At 39.0% G+C, this 22,843-nt stretch overlaps 1 protein-coding gene across 1 annotated transcript; it reads right to left on the bottom strand.

Annotated features, from left to right (window-relative positions):
* Window positions 1–11,407: 11,407 nt before the first annotated feature.
* LOC136253497 (D-aspartate oxidase-like) lies at window positions 11,408–12,451 on the bottom strand. Its single transcript, XM_066046170.1, has one exon. It carries the CDS (start codon window positions 12,449–12,451, stop codon window positions 11,408–11,410), a length of 1,044 nt encoding a protein of 347 aa, XP_065902242.1.
* Window positions 12,452–22,843: the final 10,392 nt, after the last annotated feature.

Genomic DNA, 22,843 nt, shown 5'->3' with positions numbered 1-22,843 from the left:
CTACAGCTAAGTGACTGTCATATTAGAGTAGTTTAATGTCTGACTGCTTTATTAGAGTACTCACCAATATTATTCATCAGAACAATACCACAAGTGTTACTATTGTGTAAGAAATTGTTAGCAACTTAAGATGAAGGTTTAAAATGTGTCATAGATTCCAGATTCTAGAAACCTGAAGTTTCATTTCTCAATGTTTGTAATCCGTGCTGGTACAATTTTTACAAATACAGTTAAATTTAAAACACTATGTTCTATCATACACAAAATTTCAGGCACTCTCTGAGCATGCATCACATTCCAGAGCAGTCAGTGAAATATTCTAATAGAACAGTCACCACATGTAACAATATACTACAGCTGAAAACTTGCATCTGCAGCACTATTCCATGGGTACACTTTGCTTGCTAGGAATTTCAGGACCTAACTAGTGACCTTCACTAGTTTGTTTTTACTTCGTTTAACACTCAGGCTACTGGCATTTGACAGTCTGCAAAATTAAATCTTTTGGGAGCTTGCACCCCCAGACCCTACATCCTGGATCTACTTTCCAGTGGAAACCCCCTTTGAAAAATCCAAGGCACACCCCTTAAAGAACTTAGAAATCACTCTTTAAAGGAGGGTTACCTGAAGCCATTGGAAACCTTCATCCTTTGCCCCCTGTAAAAGAACATTCCACTAACAGTACCATACATCATGTATGTTGTGAGCAACATTCCTGGGAGATGTACATATATTTCATTTTTAAAGCTACGACAACCACTGCTAAAGGAATGCGCTCCTAACACTGCTTTTGGTGACTGTGGAGGGCCTATTTGAGAATCATGCGTTGGCATTAATAATACTTTACTTAATTAAATCCTTGTGAAAATGGGAGCAATGATGGTAGCAAATACTGGATGGCACAACAATTTCTCAAGAACAGGTACTGTGCCAACAATACTGAGATATAAATAGCCAGCATTGCACAAAATCAGGTGTGTGATCTGATCCAAATTGTAGAACTCAGTAGTCCAATTGAAGATAAATTGATGGAACTACGTACTGTAGTGACACCAACATGTGGTTTAGAAGTTCTTTGGAGGGATTTGAATATTTTAGTGATCCTGGTCATAACATTAATGAACGCCTGGTACCATTCTCCCAGTTATATACACTGTAAAAAATAAGTAGTAAATACTGAGGCAAATAATAAATAAGTAGTAAATACTGAGGCAAATAACAAATAAGTAGTAAATACTGAGGCAAATAATAAATACTGTTGGAAATTCTTTGTGACGGTCACTAAAATGTACAGTGCCATTCACTGTTTGCTACAGTATTCACTACTTATTTTTTTACAGTGTATTATTATATACCATGCAATAGAGATATAAGCCAATGGGCATCCTCTTTATAGGTTATATGCATGCCTGTATACCAGTAGCTCTAGAGCTATCCATGGAATGGAAAATAATTAACTGTACACGATGTGCACATACATAGAGTAAGACTACATACTTTATAGCTATATATGGACAACACTTTCATCATAAACAATGTATATGGATCCTGCAAAACACTAGAAAACATAAAACCCTTTTACTTTCCTTATACACAATTATAGCATTTCCTATTTTGTTATAATTTGATTTCTGGTGTCAAATGACAAAATACCGCAAAAGTAGTACACAGTTTATGGCTGCAATAAATTATCACTCAATGAATGTGAACTTATAACATGATTGTTCATATGATACCTAAAGAAGTGTATACACAAATAGCTACTGTATGATAAAGGGATCTTAGTAGTTAACCTGTTTACATACATATATTATGTGACTGAGTATAGGAAATTCACCTGTATGTGTACAGTGTCTGTTGATTCACAGAAAAATGTTACTTTAATATTAAAAGTATTGTAACTCACAAGCCCTGGCAGCTATGAGAATGAATTTTTCATTAAAAGATGGAGCAATTCATTGCCGTTAAATTCAATTCATGACATGCTGTAGCATAGATAATTAACTCTCGTATAATTAACTCTCGTTAATTATCTATGGCTGTAGTCATAGCACCTATAAATAACAGAATTTTTAAGGCCACTGTTGAAGTGGATAGTGTGGTGAAGCATGCAATTGTGGATTGCATATCAGCAAGTTTCTGGTTGCTGGGAAGGGTCTGACTCAAACTGATTTGGACCCTATATATTCATATTGGTGATGGTATTATTCTGTGCCATTCTTTCATTACCTATAGGGTCTGTGGTAGAGTGCTACAGCAGTGTCGCCAGTGTGAATGCTAAGTTGACTGTTAGTGTCCCGTGTTGCAGCAGTGTTTGAGGCTATGCAAAAAAATCTGTCTTGTGACAGTTCATTGTCCATATTGACTAAGACCATTGTGCACCAGGCTGTAGTAATAGACATTCTTCTTTACGCTGTAGAGACATGGCCTGTCAAACACAGATATTAACATTTATTGAAAGTTTCCGTTGTCATTGTTTGAGAAACATCTTGTGTATTTCAAGGACCCAACAGATTGTTGCACAACACAACCACATACCAGTTACTTTTATTGTTATGAAAATGCTTCAAGTCTTGTCTCGTCTTATCCCGCCAACAAAGTTTAACCCCATGTAGCAGATGGCATTGGAGAAACCACTCAAATAGGATCTACTTAGAAAGACGATGGTCACACATTTACTTAGAAAGACGATGGTCACACATTCTGGTTGGATGACCCAACCAACAAAGCTCACGACTGGAAATAATATCTGCTAATGACAATGACATTCCTATCCTACCGCGAACATCCTCATTACTAAAGCACAAGAAAGAGAATAGTGGAGTCATTATTTTATGTAACATTCTGTTAATTTTCCTGACCAGTGCAGCTGCAGTATTGCTGCTGTTCCCTACTGTACATCTATCATGCCTATATGTGTAGCCACATCTTGAGGTCTCCTAAAATATCTACCACATCAACTATAATGTGAAGTTGCACTGATTTTGTTTTAATGAGTCAAAGAGACAGGAAATGTTGCTCAAACATGAGTGTGTAGAGAGGAGCTTACTGCAACAATGATCATCACCTTGTGTGTACAAGGCTAAAATTTGGTCGTTATTTAGAGACTGTGCTGGAAAGAGCTAGTGCATCTCATATGGAAGATGGGGTAGTATTAGAAGAGAAGTGGCTAGCAGAAATGGAGAGCAATAGCACTTAACACAGATTGCATCATCTTCTGTGGACAGCAAGGGGTCCCAGCACTCTGATTTTGATACATTGTTCACCCTGCACTGATCAATGCTGGTATTTCTCTCTTTCTCTTTGGAAGGTATCTGGTCTTCTAAAACTTCTCTGACATGCAACCCAGATAACGCTGCGATGTCTTCATACAAAGACATACTGTGTACATCATGTATACAGGTATTTTTCAATACTAGAACCATATAGTTGTGTCTTGCTCTCTGGATTTCTACCAATTTTTCAGTTAAAGAATTTCTATCACTGTGTTGGTGGAACTGAATCTAAGATCTACTGTTGAGCCTACTGCTGTCATCATTTAAAAAAATTTATTATCATTGATATTATTCTGCTTTGTGTGTTCCTGCTGTTGCATCAGTAATTGGATTTGTCTTGTGTGTACCATACATATAGCTATGTGTGTTGTACTTTTCTCTTTTTACATGCATGTTTACTCGCAGGGCTCCCACTAAAAATCAGTATTTATGTAGTTACTGAGTGGACACCCTGTCAATTACAATTGCAATTATTTGAAACTGTGTAACTATGGCAGTGTGCTTTATATACTCAACTTTGAGGTCTTATACAGTAATACAAGTTATAGTTGTAACATGGTGCAAGCGGTATGTCTGATATGTACATCCATGCAATGCCTGAGGGTGTACAGCACATAAGGGCAAATCAGGTAAATCCCAAGCACATTGATGTTACCATGGAAATGTTATGTAATAATTTCTAGTTAGTTGACTTTCTTACTATGTATACACATAGTTTACAATTAAAAACCTATACAACCAATTTTTGTTATGAGTTGGGATGTGAAAGTGGCATGACCTTTGTGCAGGACCATGTGGGAATAGAGAAAATTGCGTAGAAATTGCCAAGTGTGTTTCTCATAATGGAATGTGAAAGTGAGCAACATTCACTGAAACAAATCTTGTTATCAAGATATTGAGGACGTACAGTGATTGTGGAACTGTATAGTGAGGTATGTACTGTATGGTTAAATAGTGTGTTGTGCCAGGTTTGTGTATACGGCGTTTTTTTTTAAATTGTATTCACAATCGCAACTGTACAATGGCTGTAGCTATAAGTTTTATATGTAGTGTGAAATATCAGTCTACATGGTACGGGGTAAGTGATACAGCATGCTAGGCAGTCTTTCAAAGGGTTTGGCATTTCTAGCTGTATTCCAATGAAGCTGTAGCCTGGCAAAGAATGTTCCAAATAGGAAGTTGTATCCCAGCTTGGTACATACTGCTAGTAGTTTTAAGATGAAAAACGATACATTTGATGAGTGTACATAATTATATTAGTATCGCCAGTACATTGGAATTTGCCTTTGATATGTACATATCTCTTAGACTAGCTACAGCTAGTGTACTAGCTAAAAGTGTTACATTTTTGGCTAATCAATAGCTCAGTTATTCAGAGGTATCATGAAACAGGTATCATCTAGCTATGCTTACACTCCCAGAGACATAATTTGAGGGGTTCCAACACTCTTGAAATCTCCTACGCTTCATCAGAAATCACATTTAAATCATGAAATCACAGACGCCCTGCAGAGATGTTGAATGGTGTCCCACAAGGCACAATACTGGGGCCTATCTTATGTTTACTTTTTATCGATGATATTTCTACATCATCATCATGTTGCTTGTAAGCTGATGACTGTATATTGTATAGACAAATTGAGATACAAGCTGACCCTACAATTATTACAAAATGATTTGTATACCCTTGAAGAGTGGGAGACAAAATGGAGGATGAAACTGAACATTGACAAATGTATGGTCCTAACAGTTATGCTCAAAAGTAATCCAATACACCTTACACAACCAAAGTCTCACTTCTGTTAACTCAGTCAAATATCTTGGAGTCATGATTGATTCCCGATTGTTTTTCAACAAACATGCAGATTCCACCTGCAAGAAAGCAAATTCAGCACTGGCAATCCTCCACAGAAACTTTAGATCATGTCAGAGGAAAATCAAGTGATTTAACATAAACCAATCCTCAAATACGCTGACTCCCCATACCAGATAGCTATACGATTAATAAGTTAGAGAGTGTCCAATGGTGTGCTCCCAGATTTGTAATGTCAAATTATTCTTGGACAAGTAGTGTTACTCAGTGACAAATATTTAACTCACTGAAGTGTGACAGTATTGCAACGCGAGATAAAGGACTGCGTTTACTCACAAAATTATCTATGAATGAGTGAATTTACCACCTCCAAGCTACATCCAGTATTCCACACAAGTCACAATGGGTAGTCACTTAAAATTTGTTCAACCATCAACCAGAGTAGCTATAGATGCATATAAATTCAGCTTTTATCTAAATGTCATTCAGCTATGGAACAACTTACCTGATTACACAGTCCCAGCACAATCTCTTGACATTATCAAAGTGTTATTGATGAATTTTATAAATGAGGTTTATACACAATGGACCTTATCTGCAATGACATCAAAGCGTTAAATGGCAGCCGATAGTGTGGACACTTTATTTATTTGTTTTTACTGTGCAGAAATCACAAATGATTATAACACACAGATATAATTACTTAAGTTGTTACAAAAATTATCCAGGGAGGGGGAATTAACTATATAGGGAGGAAGGGGGTTCCAAAGTTTAATCACAGAAGGGAAAAAGGAAATTTTATACGAGTCAATGTTTGTCATCAGTTGCCTGTAGTATCCTTTTCTTACTCGCGAATCATTAGGGGTAAAGTAATCTTTGGGGATATCAATAAGATCATTAATAATTTTATACAACATTATAAGTTTAGCTCTCTCTCTTCGTTGTACAGGAGGTAAGTTGAGTGTGCTTAGCATGCTAGTAACACTAGAGAAACTTGAAAACTCATTTAGGCAAAATCTGGCCGCTCTTCTCTGTACTGCTTCAATTCTATTAATATTATTTAAGGTATGGGGTCCCATACAGATGATGCATATTCAAGCACTGGCCTGACCATACTTCTGTAGCAGTTACATTTCACAATGCTTGGACAGTGGCGCAGGTTTCTGTAAATAAAGGCATTGATTTGGTTAGCTTTATTGGTGATTGTTTGGATATGGTCATTGAAGGTAAGCTTGTTGTCGATGGTGACCCCTAGATATTTGGTAGATGGAACTTCCTTAATGGGAGAATTTTCAATATAATATGTGTGCAAGATAGGATTGTGTTGGTTTGTTACTCTCAGGAACTCACATTTCAGGATATTGAATGTCATCTTCCATCTGTTGGCCCATTGAGCAAGTAGGTCTAAGTCCTGTTGAAAACTTAAGCAGTCAGCAATTGATGTTATTCGAGAATACAACAATACGTCATCTGCATACAGTTTGATCTTATTGTGGATGGAAAAAGGTAGGTCATTAATATAAATCAAAAACAATAGAGGGGCAAGAACCGTGCCTTGAGGTACACCAGAAAGTACCTGGGTGGTATCACTTTTGTGGTTATCTAAAATAACGTATTGTGATCTGTGACTCAGAAATGATTTTAGCCAAGATTGTAGTGATCCTTGTACTCCGTAATGTGCTAGCTTGTGATACAGGAGCGAGTGAGGAACTTAATCAAAAGCCTTACTGAAATCTATAGTAGAAGGATGTTGCATTGTCCCCTTTGATTCAGACATTCGGCAAAATCATTCACTGTGGAAATCAATTGAGTTTCACAACTTATTCTCTTACAAAATCCATGCTGTTCATCACAAAGTGTTTGGTGGTGTTCTAAGTGTTTGGATATGGCAGAATAAACAATGTGTTCTAGAATTTTGGAACAAATACAAGTAAGGGATACCAGTCTGTAATTGCTTGGCTCAGTTTTACTTCCTTTTTAATATATCGGAACGACTGCAGCAGTTCACCAAATATTTGGTAAGTGACCTTGGTCTAACGATGCTTGGAAAACAATTGTTAAAACAGGAGCAATCTCGTAAGCAACTTCCTTGAGGAAACGAGCAGGTAAATTGTCTGGTCCACTAGCTTTGTGTGTTTGGATGTTAGTTAGTAATTGGGCCACTCCTTCAACATGGACTGTTAACGGTGATATGCTAGGCAAAGGGATGTCATTTACTTCAGGTAAGAGGGAAGGACATGAAACTTGGTGGGTTGGTGGACTATAACTGCTGATTAACATCATGTTTAGAATAGGGCAAAGTTTTGTCATAGCTAGTATTAGCTGGGTGGTCAACAATTGTGCAATTGCAAATGTATGACTGATCAATAATACTGCAGATGCTTGGCGGGGGGAGATCAGGGGAATTAAAAAGTGGGGGAAAATGCCCCCTAAAATTGGCTTAAACCTATTGCAGCAGTTGCAGCAGCATAAATGCATGACAATTAGACTAATAAGCAGTGCCAATACATAGGAAGAGGAGGCTACTAACAGCTGACTGGCTTACATACAGTAAGTAGATACACAACATACAGCTTTACATGATACATCTAATGGGAGCCCACAATCGATTCTTATACTTTTGTGCACACAGTTGAAGCTAACGTGAGGAATTGGTTAAAAATACATAGTGGCTATGTTCCAGATGCCGACTTATACAAGCTATTCGTCTGGCTCTCACTCATCATAACTCAAGCATCAAGCACACTAGTCTAGTTGTATGAAGGTAAGTGTTTGGTGAGTTCAAGGTGAGTTAGAGTTGGAGTGAGCGAAGAAGCTGGGCCAACCCTAGCTCGCCTTGAACTCACCAAACACTTACCTTCATACAGACAGTGAAAGACACCACTATGCTTAACAGGCAAACTTAAGATTAGGGTTCAGCTTTGATTTCTTCCTCATCCGGTCTTCTTGCTATATGCAGGTTACTTATTGAATCACATTTATAAGATAGAAAAGTAAGAAATCTGGGGAGCTAGCAGTGGTAGCACACTAGATAGCACAGTTGGTACCACACCTGCCTTTCACACTGGTGGCCCAGGTCTGAGACCTGGAAGTTTTGCAATTTTTTTTTCATTTTGCCAATCTCTTTTGTCTGAGTTTTTAAATTACATATGGAATTGGACAAATAGCAAATAATGTGCTCTGTTAGAAGATATGACCAGTCAGTTGGGTTGTTGTTTCCAAATGATGTTGATTTTTAATGGATGATCAATGAGGTACCTGAGCTGTGATTGATTCCATGGCTAAATCTTGTGATCTACTGATATTTGCTGATCACTCAACAATATTAACTACAATGGATTCAGAAGTCATGGATGAAGAAAACAGTGATGCACTACGTACAGTATGTAATAGTGAAATTTGCTCACAGAATGCATTAGCTAGCTAGCTAGGTATGCATAGCACACTTTTAAATTTCTCCAGTAGGAGCCCATAATGAAGATGGCTCCAAAATGCATGTAGAGTCAAACCGTTTGTAGGCTCTGTAGCTGCTGGGCATTAGAAACCCTGGAAAGTGATAAACATTCTGTCTTGGAATACCAGGTTGTTGTCCTCCGCCACTATGAAGAACTGTCAGTAGAAAAGCCTACTTGATTCAGATTAACTTTAATTTACGAGATAACTCAAGGAGAGACAAAGAGAATGGTGAAGCGGAAGTTGATAGGACGTACCAACATGGAGTTATGAATGGAAGGACCAAACTTGGTCGCTACTTCATTTTCCTATGGCAATAAAGCACTTTGTGCAAATGTGACACAACCATAAACACACCCCACGGAGACACCCTGACTGGAATGACCACAACTAGAACTATATAGCCCCAATAACAATTAAAGCTGTCAACAACATTACCATAACAATTAACAACAAAATAATATTAATTAATGGCTACCCACACAAATGTTTGTAATCCCACTAATCCCACAATTCAGTTTTTAAATTGCTCAATAAATTGCTCATCATTGCAAGTCCAGTGAATTCTTAATTGACTCATTCAGTGATTTTGATACGACTTTGTCACATTGATGGTCAGACTCAAAAACAATGATTAGATAGCTGTACAAACTGTCCATTACCCACATATACTGTATGTAGCTAGTGGCTTCCTCTGTCGTTCTGATCATCCTCCTGTCCCAGTGAATTCTGGATCCAATGGATTAGCTAACTGATAACTCGCTACAAATTCACTATCACGAGTAGGCACTAGTTTTCTCACTGCAATAAACTCTTAAACGGTTACCATCTTCTTCATTGTAACTCAGTCCAGGTTCATACATTACTAAAGCGCGCGTAGCTATAGCTATGCTTGATGATGATAACGTCATGATTTAACAATTACATATAGCTACAATATACTGAATTACAAGAGGGTCAGGAGTCTAGTCTCAGTACCAATTAAAAAACTAACCTTTTTTCCTTTGTTTAAAAATTATTCCAACCCTAATGGCACTCCCCAGCCATCCTCCCCGATCTCCACCTAATTTATAAAAACAACAAAAAGCAGAAAAACAGCTAGACCTATATAATAACTGAAGTCCTGGTGCACTAGTACGCAGAAAACTAGATATCTCACTCTGGTGTACGCTGGCAGAATATACTGTAGCCATATCAGGAAGTTTGGCTCAAAAACAAAAATTTCAGGCCAGCTGCAGGTGATTAGTCCAATTATAATCAAAGCAATTTAGTAGCTGCAATTATATTTCATTGATTAATGGCTTTACTGTTGCTGTTTTTTTCACTTTTGTAGGCTACGAGACATTTCTGCTGAGTGGCTTCGCCTTGTCCTCTCGACCACACCCTCGCAGTGTACTACAGAAAATATATAGGCTACCGTTAGCACTCGGGGCTCTAGTGGTCTCGAGTCAAATCATTACCAAGTTTGGATGGACATAAGGTTATGATTTAAAAAGGGAAAAGAATGTATTGCAAACATATGGGAATGCAAATTTAAGGTAACATGGTGCAGCAGTGAAAAGACTGTTGCTGTGAAAAATAGCAACAAAAGTTGTCAGCCATCTATTAATATATGATTTAGCATCAGAAAATCAGGAAAATATTGGTGTTGTCACCTGACAATTTCAGTATTAATTTATAATAGTATTGCATTTCTGGTACATTTGTAGAATTGCAATAGCTATTAGAAAACACTGAAATTGCCAGGTGACAGCACCAACATTTTCCTGATTTTCTGATTCTAAGTCATATATTAATAGATGGCTGACAACTTTTGTTGCTATTTAACAGCAGCAGTCTTTTCACTGCTGCACCATGTTGCCCAGTTGTATTCGCATATGTTTGCAATACATTAATCCTTTTTTCCTTTTATCATAACGTCATGTCCCTTCTTCTACAGACAAAGTTGGTAATGTATAGCGCTCTGATTAGCCCCATGCTATACTGTTCCGCAATTAATTAAGCCGGCTGGGTTTACATCCTACGCTAACCACACACAACAAGAGATGCAAGCGTCACTTGTTGCTCGACTTGTTGACGCCTGACCGTCAGAAGTGCTATCAGTAGCTCAATGCGAGATGGTATCCGAAAACGGCGATGACTATCAATAAGTTGGAGGCTTTATAGCTAATATAGCTATAAGCTTAACTGTACTCTGATAGCTAACAATGAATGTCTCTAGTCACCACTGGCCCGAAATCAGTGCGGGCGTTCGATTTCATCACAGTTCGATCTTGCTACTGCCGCGCTGGCAATTCGATCGCTCAGTTTAGCTACTGTTTTTTTTCCTTGCGAGATTCAAAATAACTGCATGAGTTTCGGAGTTAAAGGTGAAGAAAGTTTCTGGCTAACTAGCCACTGAGCAGCTACGTCACTGCCGGAAGGAACTTAGTCATAGCTAGTCCCTTTGTCATGTACAAACATAAACAAACCCAACCGGGCGAACTCAGCAGAAAGCAAAATCCAACTCACCGATGACTTCACTGCCTTGACGATCGCCGCTCTGTTGAGTGTCGAAAGGAATTGTAATCAAAAAATGATGTCTTGGGTACGTCGGGTCTCTATATATGAGCGCGCCCCTACTCACGTGGGTAGAGTGCCTTTGTGGTCACCTGTTTTCTCCGCCTGCCGCGACAAATTTACGAGTGACCTTTCAGTGACTCAGTCGTATGTTCTAACCATAGCGAGTGAACGCTGATGTGTAATACTTGCATGACTTGCCAAAAATACAACAATATAGCTACAGTCAATTACTCCTCGTACAATCTGGCCATGTAACTATAGTAACTATAAATATATGGGGTAAATATAGCTACAGAGAAGCATGTTACAGTTTGCTGTTCACTGTGAACCCTTTTTGAATTAAGCAATGTTCTACTAATTTAACAGCATCTAGAGCACACCCCATGAAGAAAGTTACTCCTAGTCCACCATGACCATAATTATGTACAATTATGGATTTCTTCAAAGTTGTTTCATCTACTTCAAGTCTGACTTTGCTCCTGCCTGGTCGAAGTCCCACCATCTCCTTCACCACCTCAGCTGTAGATAGTCCGGGAATGTACATACAACATCTCTCCATGATTGCTTTACTAACTAATGGATCTACTTGTGTGGACCAGTTGCCTACATCAGCAGTACCACCTAATACTACACTGTCAGCTCTTGGAAATACATATGTTAGTATGCCATCTTCTGTCTCCTCAGCAAAGACCGTCTTGATCCATGGAGCCTTGACCACAATAGCCTGACCTCTAACTGGGTACACTTCAGGATCATTCACTAGTTGTCTACTACCTAGTCCTGTACAGTTCACTATGATGTCATAAGTACCATCAATTTCTTTTAGACTCTCCAGTCTCCTCTGGACTACTACACCACCATTAGCTTTGAACTGTTCCATCTGCCATGTTAGGTAGGAACCACTGATCATCGTGAAGGTAGAATAAGCCCAACAGTTTTTTCCAGCAGGATATTGCAAAACTCTCATCTCTTCCTCTCCAACATGACGAAAACCTAAAACGTAATCCTTCCACCATGGGTCTTCTCTCTCACCCTCATACACGTCATAAACAGATACCAAAGAAATGTCCAGTGTCTTTGCAAGTGGTGATGAAAAGAGGCTGTACAAGTGCTGGAAAGTAACCTTAGTCCATTGATCCCTTCTGGAATCACGTGACCCTACTTCGTTGTTGTCCACAACAGGTCGGATTATTGCTCCAGCAATATCACTAGTGATGTGTGGGGAAAACTCTTCGGCTATCAGTGTCACTTCCGGTTTGTACAAAATCTTTGTCAACATCACTGCAGTAGGTAGACCGGTTATTCCAGCGCCTATCACTGCTATACGAGGTCGCTTCACTTTCTCCATTGCATGCTGCATTGCCAGTAGACTATATGTCCTGTAAGTTTATGTATTATATATTCAGACACTTGAGGCCGTGCAGCTGTGTATCTTGCAGCTGCACTAGCCACCTGACTCGAGTCGTGCCGGTCAATCAGTTACGTGCGTACCCCGGCCCTTTCTCAAACTTCAGATATATACTGAACTTGAATTGTCACGAGTTGTTAATAGCAGCAGTGAGTCGGTGAACAGATTTAGTTAAGCCTCATCGTACATTCATCAATTTCAGTTGTCACTGTAGTTTCAGTTTTAGTTATCTACCAGAAGTCCTCGGTGTCGGCCAGCCCTCATTTCTCGTCGATACTCATTCTTTGTTAATACTGTCTTCCTGTGGAATTTTATACCATTACACACATTCAAGATTGGCAGCCGAACCAGTGCCAGATGATTAGCTAAGTGACTCGGGGGGTTTCGAAGCCTTACACCGCTCCTGTTAAGTTTAATGAAGCATATTTTATGCGTCAGTAATTTACGGATATATACGATTTTCGTGTCATTTCTGATTATTATTGTTATGGACCTTATCCGAAATGACGTCATAATTGACAAAATGGCCGTGTATAGTGTGGGCAGTCTGGGCACTTCGTATGTAATCGCTAAAATGAACTTTGTTTGCGGATTTCACGACATTATTATATTTTATTACTGTGCAAGACCTCAAAGTAGAGTATAAAAGCACACTACAGTTATAAATTAAGTAAGGATTTAAAATGTTCTACACTTGATGAATTAATTACAGATTCCGGAAGATTGTTCCATTGTCGAAGGGAAAAAAGAGTAGTGGTAGGAGTTGGTTCTGGTGGGAGGTGGTAAAAATCGCAGTTGGTGCCCTCTTGTATTATGAATAGGTGGTTGGGGGAAAAGGATATCATCTGTGTTTATTTCTATTAAATTATTAACAATCTTGTACAAATATATCAATTTTGATTCATTTCTTCTCTCTGCTAAAGTCTTAAAATCAAGTCTTTCCAACATTTCTGTAACACTAGCATAAGGTGAGTAATTATTAAATACTAGGTGTGCCCGCGCAAAATGCGCGTGATACTAAGACAATTGTGTGCTATTGTGTGAATACACTTAAAGTTTGAACATTACTAATGATCAAGAAGTAATCACATCATTACATACCAACAAAGTCATGATTACACATAGCTACTTATGTGCATGTATAATCTCTTCAATTGTGTGTGGCACTAAAATCTAGCTATAATGTTGGTGGCTTCATGAACAAAGAGTGACTGATGTTATAGTTTATATAATGTAGGTTGGCCTTGTGCACTGGAATTTCTGCGCATCTGTGCAGTACTCATGCAGGTCCCATTACAACCATGCACATACATAAAATTAGTTTTGAGCGGCAGACAAATACCACAATTGGGATATACTCTATACTTCATTTGGATGATGTTGCATGAAATAACATAAAGTGCTTGAGTGTGGCATGAGGATCAGTTGACCAATGGTTGGTGCATTACCACAATGAGCCAAGTTGCATTTGTCACATATAGTGGTATTATTCAGATAGATTGTTTTGTTAATATGAGTAACTGAATTGGAGTTTCATTTCTACATCCTAGTCATGGTATTGTTGTGTTGTTTACTTATTACATGACAAAGTGTGTATGCAGTACAGTATTGAGTACGGTATTCAAGTTAATCGACTGCACTGAGCAAGGTCAACACCAGCATATGTGAAGAGTTGTATATCAGCATAGCCCAGGTGAATCCTTCATACGAAGAGTGGTTGATCAGTAGAGCTTCTGGAAGTTTCAGCTGTCCCTGTTGAGTTACCAAGGAGTGAAAATGTGTCCGTGCCTCCCTACACATTGAAGACTGCAATAGCAACTAAATGATCTAGTCCCCACAATTCATCGCCTAGTAAGGTAGATGTATGTTCTATTAGAGTAGTTGAACGTAATTTTCCTTGTTCACAAAGGTGTCATCCTGTAGGGTGCAGAGTGTGTCATTGTAGGCAGCCTGGTCGGAGTGATCATCCCACATTAACTTGCCACACCCACTATGAAACTATCCTTTATTGACTGTTTCCTTCTCCCTTGCAGTGGTGTTGCTAGTAATCCTCCGTTTTAGGTATGTCTATAGTCCCTGACCTGCTTGTCTTCTTGTCACAGTAGCTATAATTCGTCTAGCACACAGCGGGATAGGCCTCAGGACGTCTATCCTTGTGGTGGACAGCACAGCAGGGTGCACAATGTGAGTATTTCCGGCGAGTCTTCCTTGTGTGGTCTCTGTCAAGTAGCCTGATAGAAATAATCATCGCTCGTAGACTTGCCACACCCACTACGAAACTCCCCTTTATTTACTGTTTTCATCTCCCTTGCAGTGGTGTGCTGGTAATCCTAAATTTTAGGCTTCCCTGAACTGTCTGTCTTCGTGTCGCTGTAGTCATACTTCGTCTAGCGGACAGCGGTGTAGGCCTCAGGGCGTCTATCCTTGTAATGAGCGCAGCAGGGTGCAGAGTGTGTATTCCTGATGAATCTTTCTTGTGTAGTCTCTGTCAAGTTGTTGTAGACTGGCCACACCCACTATGAAACTTCGCCTTTTATACTGGCGAGTGTGTTTGCCGGATGATAGCGTACACACCAGATCACATGATCAAATTCGCTGATGTGATTGGTTAAATCATGAAAAAGTGATTGATCCTATCTCACTGTAAGCTTTTAGATATTAAATTTTAACCATGACGTCATCTGATTTCTATTGGCAACGCGTGTATACCGGGATGCCGTATACGCGTATCGTAAACTTATAATGGCCATTGACAGTGATAAGTATCTCGCAACCAAGGTTAGCACGTACTGATAGACACAAAAACCACCTTATGACACAGTGATTTGGACGGGTAGTTGATTTAGCGAGTTTGAAGCTAATCGGGGGAAAAACCTGGGAGGAGTTTGTGTTTGAAATTTATATGGCCTCGATTTTAACGTTTCTCGTTCTGTCAGCCACAGGGGAGAGAAACGTCTAGTGTAGGCTGGGATGGGGAAGGCTGGTAACACGATAAGGGTCTCCAGAAAGTTATGGACGAATTCGTGTCTTCCTCGGGTAGTTGCGGTGGTTTAAAGGGTATTTTCCGTAGTTTAACGAATCGCCACCAATCCTGGATCATAAGACTTGTCTCAAATTCTAGAATTGAATGGTAGCGATCCGATTGAAATCCGACCAAGAATGACGGATCAGTGCTAGAAAAACACGTGCGTGGGCGAAGAGAATTAATATATACTAGTGGTACCCGCGCAAAATGCGCGTGATACTAAGACAATTGTTATGTCCTATTGTGTGAATACTTGAACATTACTAATGATCAAGGAGTAATCACATCATTACATACCAACAAAGACATGATTAGAGTAGTGGTGGTAGTTATGAGACACTTAACTTCAAAGCATTGAAGTTACCTAAAACTGTAACCCTGGTATTTCACACTAATACTATGGAAAAGTGTACCCATAAACTACATTAACCTAAAAATTCAAAAAATTTCCTGCTTTGTGGTGGTCTGTATGATAATTTTTCTGGAACACTGTAGATGTGTGTATTATGAGACATATGGGGGTATTATGAGACGCTGTGCTTGAAAGTTATTATTATTATTTGTTAATTGGTACAAGGAAGACAAAGTCTTATAAAAACCAATCTCAATACATCTAAATAAAATCAAACCGGCGGTCATATAAAAATACATCTACTTTAGTCTTAAAGATCAGTACATTAGGTGCAGATACAATTTCGTGGGGTAAGGTGTTCCAATCATTGACGATTCTCTGTGAAAAACTATGACCTCTAATAGCAGTGTTAAAGCGATTTGACTAGTTCATATTTACTTACGGTAGATTTCATATGTAAAGGGTAGCAGGGACAGTGTAGACAGTCGAAAAAGATTAATTGACTTCATATGTCTACTTTACATCTTTGTACTCTTAACTACATAGTGAGTGGTACAAAGAGAATCATCAACAGTATGCCAATATGATGTAGTAAATTTAAGGAGCTATATCATCCCATAATTAGCTTTGTGGTTGACTTCTAATCACTATCTGTGATGGTCTGAATAGGTACTATTTCTTTACTCCTAAATCTGCAGGATATAACCTGCTCAACTGGTTTTAAGCTATGCGACCCATATTACCCCCTGTCCCACAATACCAGCCTCTACTCTACACATAGCTACTGATGTGCATGCATAATTTCCTCAATTGTGGTGGCAGTGTTTGAGTTATAATGTTGGTGGCCTTGTGCACTAGAATTTCTGCACATCTGTACAGTACTCATGCAGAACTCGGGTTCTCATGAAGGTGGCGTATCAAGATGTGTCCCATTACAACCATGAAAAAGATTTAGTTTTGAATGGCAGGGATGTACTCAACTTTGATGATGTTGCATGAACTAACAAAGTCTTTGAGTGTGGTATGAGGATCAATTTACCAATAGTTGGTGCATCACCACAATGAGCTATGTTCTAATTCAACTTGCATTTGGCACATTCATTTTGTATATTTATGTAGTCAATTTGAGTAACTGAATTGTAGTTTTATTTCTACATCCTAGTCATGGTAGTGTAATGTTTACTTATCGCATGATCAAGTGTGTATGCAGTACAGTATTGAGTATGGGTATTCCAAGTTTATCAGCTGTACTGAGCAAGGTCAACACAACCATGTGGATTTAGAGAGAAGAGTTCTTTTGTTGCTTTCTGAATCAAGGTGCATTACCAAGATGAATCCTTCATATGAAGAGTGGTTTTTGTATATAATTTGAGTAACTGAATTGTAGTTTTATTTCTACATCCTAGTCATGGTAGTGTAATGTTTACTTATCGCTTGATCAAGTGTGTATGCAGTACAGTATTGAGTATGGGTATTCCAAGTTTATCAGCTGTACTGAGCAAGGTCAACACAACCATGTGGATTTGGAGAGAAGAGTTCTTTTGTTGCTTTCTGAATCAAGGTGCATTACCAAGGTGAATCCTTCATATGAAGAGTGGTTACTCTAGAGAGATTGACTGATTGATTGTTTGTAGAGAGGTTGTGTGTGTTCTATTAGGGTAGATATCGCGATGTATGTTCTATTAGGGTAGTTCAACAGAGATAAGTAATAGAGCTTCTAGAAGTTTTAGCTGTCCCTGTGGAGTTACCAAGGAATGAAAACGTATCTTATGTTTCCCTACACTGCAACAGTCACTTCATGATGTTGTCCACGATTCGTAGCCTGGTAAAGTAGATGTATGTTTTATTAGAGTAGTTGAACGTAATCTTCCGTTCTGTATCTCTCATAATGGCGAATCTTCCTTGTGTAGTCTGTTAGGTAGCCTGATTGGAGTGATCATAGCTCGTTAAATTGCCACCCCTACTACGACTGTTTCCTTCTCCCTTACAGTGGTGTTGCTGTTAATCCTCCGTTTTAGGTCTGTCTGTAGTCCCTGTCATGCTTGCATTCGTGTCGCAGTAGCTGACACTTCTCTATCCTTGTAGTGGACAGCACAGCAGGGTGCAGAGTGTGTATACCGGGCGAGTCTTCCCTCTGTAGACTGTCAAGTAGCCCGATCATAGCTCGTAGACTTGCCACACCCACTACGAAACTCTCCTTTTATACTGGTGGTTGTGATAAAAAAAAAATTTTTAGTTGCCGGATGATAGCGTACACATCAGATCACATGATCAAATTCGCTGATGTGATTGGTTAAATGATGAAAAAGTGATTGATCCTATCTCACTGTAAGCTTTGAGATATTAAATTTTAACCGTGACGTCATCTGATTTCTATTGGCAACGCGTGTATACCGGGATGCCGTATACGCGTATCGTAAACTTATAATGGCCATTGACAGTGATAAGTATCTCGCAACCAAGGTTAGCACGTAATGATAGACACGAAAACCACCTTATGACACATTGATTTGGACGGGTAGTTGATTTAGCGAGTTTGAAGCTAATCGGGGGAAAAACCTGGGAGGAGTTTGTGTTTGAAAATTAATGGCCTCGATTTTAACGTTTCTCGTTCTGTCGGCCAAAGGGGAGAGAAAAGTCTAGTGTAGGCTGGGGGATGGGGAAGGCTGGTAACACGATAAGGGTCTCAAGAAAGTTATGGACGAATTCGTGTCTTCCTAGGGTAGTTACGGTGGTTTAAAGGGTATTTTCCGTAGTTCAACGAATCGCCACCAATCCTGGATCATAAGATTTGTCTCAAATTCTAGAATTGAATGGTACTGATCCGATTGAAATCCGACCAAGAATGACGGATCAGTGCTCGAAAAACACGTGCGTGGGCGAAGAGAATTAATATATAGAATAAATATATATATAGATAAACCTCACTGATCGTCTTTGGACAGCTTCTACTAAGTCAACATTCCTTTGACATGTAGACCTAACTATTGGATAATAAAGGTAAAAGGCTAGTTAGCGTGATATGGCAATGCGAAAGAGTCCCCCAGATGAAACCAAACTTAAGTTTTGGTATTGACGCAAAACCATACGCATTTGTCTTGAAATTAAGTATGTAGCTATGCCTCACCTTGCCCCTTGCTGCAGTATAGTGAACATTAACATAGTGAACCGCTATCTCTCCCAATACCCCCTGTACAAAGTGCCCTGTTGCTTTACGGCACTATGACAATCAAGTGCTAGAATAGGCTCTTTCCAAAAATACGTCACTGCTTAGCAACATGTTCGACATTTTGATTGGGTCCACTGTCAATAATCACGATTGCGCTACACTAAGATAGAAATACGGTGGTGAAAACAGCTCGAGCAGAGTAGTACTGTTAAAGGACAGGCCGTAGAAGTTTTCAAGGTTGCAAATTAGTGTTCTGGTTAGAGGCAGGTGGTTATCAGGGCTGAACAAGGTGCGAAACATCGACAACACTAATTTTCTTGCCGTCTGCCCTCACAAGAAGCTGTTAAATAGCGTGTGGGAGGTCAGCTACTGTTACAGTTACTATCACCAATACAGTACTAATGATTACCCAGACTAACATGCTATATTATAATAGCTTCTTGTACGGGCAGACGAAACCGAAATTAGTGTTGTCGATGTTTCGCACCTTGTTCAGCCCTGATAACCACCTGCCTCTAACTAGAACACTAGTTTGCAACCTCGAAGACTTTTATGGCCTGTCCTTTAACAATACTACTCTGCTCGAGCTGTTTTCACCACCGTATTTCTATGTAGCGAAATCGTGATTATTGACAGTGGCCCCAATCAAAATGTCGGAAAGGTGTTGCTAAGCAGTGACGTATTTTTGGAAAGAGTCTATTACAGCCGTCGAAACTTCCGTCACTGAGATTCAATGTTCTGAACGAAAACTTCATGAAAGAGTGAAATCTGTTGAATCACAAATTGAGTCCTTTCAAAAATCAATAAAGTCATTACTAAATGAGCACACTACACAGCTATCAAAGGTCTCTACTTCTGTTAATGCTGTACCCCCTGAATCTGCAGAGCAAATTGCAGTATATTTACTTTCCGAGCAAAAAGAGAAAGAAGCAGCAGCTGAACATAATGATCCATAAGTTAGAAGAATCCACTGCAGATGATGGCCTATCTAGAAAACAAGATGACTCTAACATCAAGAAATGTGTATCATTATTTCAGAATTACTTGGGAGCAAAAGTGGCTATTACAAATGCTTTCCATTTAGGAAAAAATCTAGCCGACCACGTTTACTTAAACTAACCCTCAGCAGTATGGAGGAGAAAGCCTTAATACTAAGAAATAAATCTAAACTAAGATCCATGCACCTCTCACCCAGAAGATGTCCGTAATGTATTCATCACCCCAGATTTCACACCCATTGAACAGAAGAGGAACAAGGCCTTACGGGAGCAGTTAATTAATATGAACAAAACAGAAAACACCTACACGATAAAAAATGGGAGGATAGTGTGGAGGCAAACTTAGCTTCCCCCCGCACTGATAATCAGTTACCCCTTACCCCTAGTGATCCTACCCCCAATGATTATCTTGATAATTCATTTAATCGCTCCCTTACCGTCTTAGCTCTAAATTGTCAGTCTCTCTTAGCTAAAAAGGAGTCCTTTCTTAACCTTATCTGCTTCCATACCTCCGACATCATTATAGGTTGTGAATCTTGGCTCAAACCTGATGTTAAGAACTGTGAAATATTTCCATCCAATTACAATGTACATCGGATTGACCGTGCTGATGGCTATGGAGGCATTTTTATAGCATGCCATGATTCTCTTGCTTCTTGTAACATACAAATAGAAACATCCTGTGAACTAGTGGCATGCCAGATACAACTTCCCAACCAGCCTCACTTAATTATCTGTTCACTCTATCGACCTCCATCAAGTAATGAAGCTTATTTAAATGAATGCTGTCACCAGCTGGAATCTATCAGACATAGCTATCCTGACTCAGTACTGTGGATTACTGGAGATGTCAATCTTCCAGGTATAGATTGGATCAACAACACCATCAACAGTCATCAATACTCACTTAACCTAAACCAGATATTTCTAGACTTCCTGCAAGATAATGCTTTGTCTCAACTTGTCAATTATCCAACCAGAGGCTCAAAAATACTAGATGTTTTTATTACTGACAGACCTTCGTTAGTTGAATTTTGTAATACAATTGATGGTATTAGTGACCACGAAGCCATCCTTGTGACATCTTATGTCCTTGCTCCATTAGGACCTCCTATAGAAAGATCTATTTACCTATGGTCTCGAGCTAATTTTGATCATATAAGACAAGAAATGCAATCTTTGTGTGACCACCTAGTCGTCCTCTACACCAGTAGATGTCCTATGGAATAATTTTCTTGTGATATGCAATGCTGGTCTGCCCACTAAATCCACTTCCACTCAATCTAAGCAGCCCTGGGTAACCAACAATGTCAAACGCTTAAGTGGGAAGAAACAACGTGTCTACAATCGCGCACGTACTTCTGACTCCCCTTTAGACTGGTCCAAATATCATGACCTTAAAAGACAATGCCAAAGAGAATATCGTCAAGCGTTCAATAATTACATCTCTTCCCTGATAGACCCTAATAGCAACAAAGTTACCAAAAGATTACGGTCATTCATCAAAAGTAGAAAACAAGATAATACTGGAATTGGCCCTCTTATCCACCAAGGAACTATGTTTACTGATTCTAAGGACAAAGCTAATGTGCTGGTTGATTACTTTTCATCTGTTTTCACATGCAACAACAGTGCTGGTTGATTACTTTTCATCCGGCTGTTTTCACATGCAACAACACTAATTATGTTTTTAAATGGATTTATGCAAACCAATTGCAAGAACATTGAGAAATGGTTTTCATTGCAGTTGTCTACAACAGCACTAACAACTGCTATTCAGTCATAACATGTTCCAGCTTTATTACAGGTATTTGCTTCTCCACACCTGTTACAATGGCACACATGATCACGTAAATTTCAAGAGTTGTTGATGGTTGGACTTATTGTCAGTCATTCTGATCACAAATACAACAAAGGATGTCTCCTTCCTCTGTTTTCAAGTGAGTATCAATTGACAGTGTTAGTGTGAGCAGCTGTCTGGTCAGTTGTCATGGGTACCTTCCATGCTGCATCTTCGCCCTGTGAAAAACAAAAGTTCTAACATAAGGTTTCAGTCAGGCACGTATAGCATTACCTATAAATGCAAAAAGACCACACTGTGCCAAAGAATGTGACAACAACCAGAGTTCTACATCTCACTATATGTTATTAATAACAGAAATATTCATAAATACATGGTCAATAATTGGCATCGTGCAAGTTGTTTGGGAGCACTATTTTTTTGGTATCCTTACTATACAGTACGTTAAACAGTATTATTTTTTGTTGCTGCAATAGTGGTTTCAGTGAGACTCGATAATTGGCCACTTACCCTACACTTTGATGGAAATATAGCACACTTTGGCACAGTATTGAAAATAAGCCTTTCTCTTGAACTTGATTGGCATCATGTCTAATAGGTGATGTTTCTTCCTGTGTGGCAGCTATGTGACATTTAGTTGTTCAATGGAGCAAACCTAAACAATCATCTCCTACATATCACATACAACAGAGGAATGCGTAGTATGTGTACAAGTGTGAGGGTCAGCAACCAATTAATTAGCAACCATGCAATAATTGCCTATGAGATTTCAGAGATTTCAAGATTTCTGAGAAGTTTCATGGGATTTCCATGGTTTCTTTGGAAAGATTTTAGCATCTCTGATAGATTGGGCTTGGGAGTCCAACCTCGGAATGAACCTAGTACTCAATCTAGCTGACTTGACTCTTGAGCCACTTGACTTCTGATTACTAAATGCAAGTAGCTATAATGAATTGTCCTTGGGATTCTAGCCTCAAATTTGCAGCT

The sequence above is a fragment of the Dysidea avara genome, chromosome 4 (assembly GCF_963678975.1).
Source record: "Dysidea avara chromosome 4, odDysAvar1.4, whole genome shotgun sequence".
Taxonomy (NCBI): domain Eukaryota; kingdom Metazoa; phylum Porifera; class Demospongiae; order Dictyoceratida; family Dysideidae; genus Dysidea; species Dysidea avara.
Note: the sequence above shows the minus strand (reverse complement) of the source record. Positions and strands in the feature narration are given on the sequence as shown.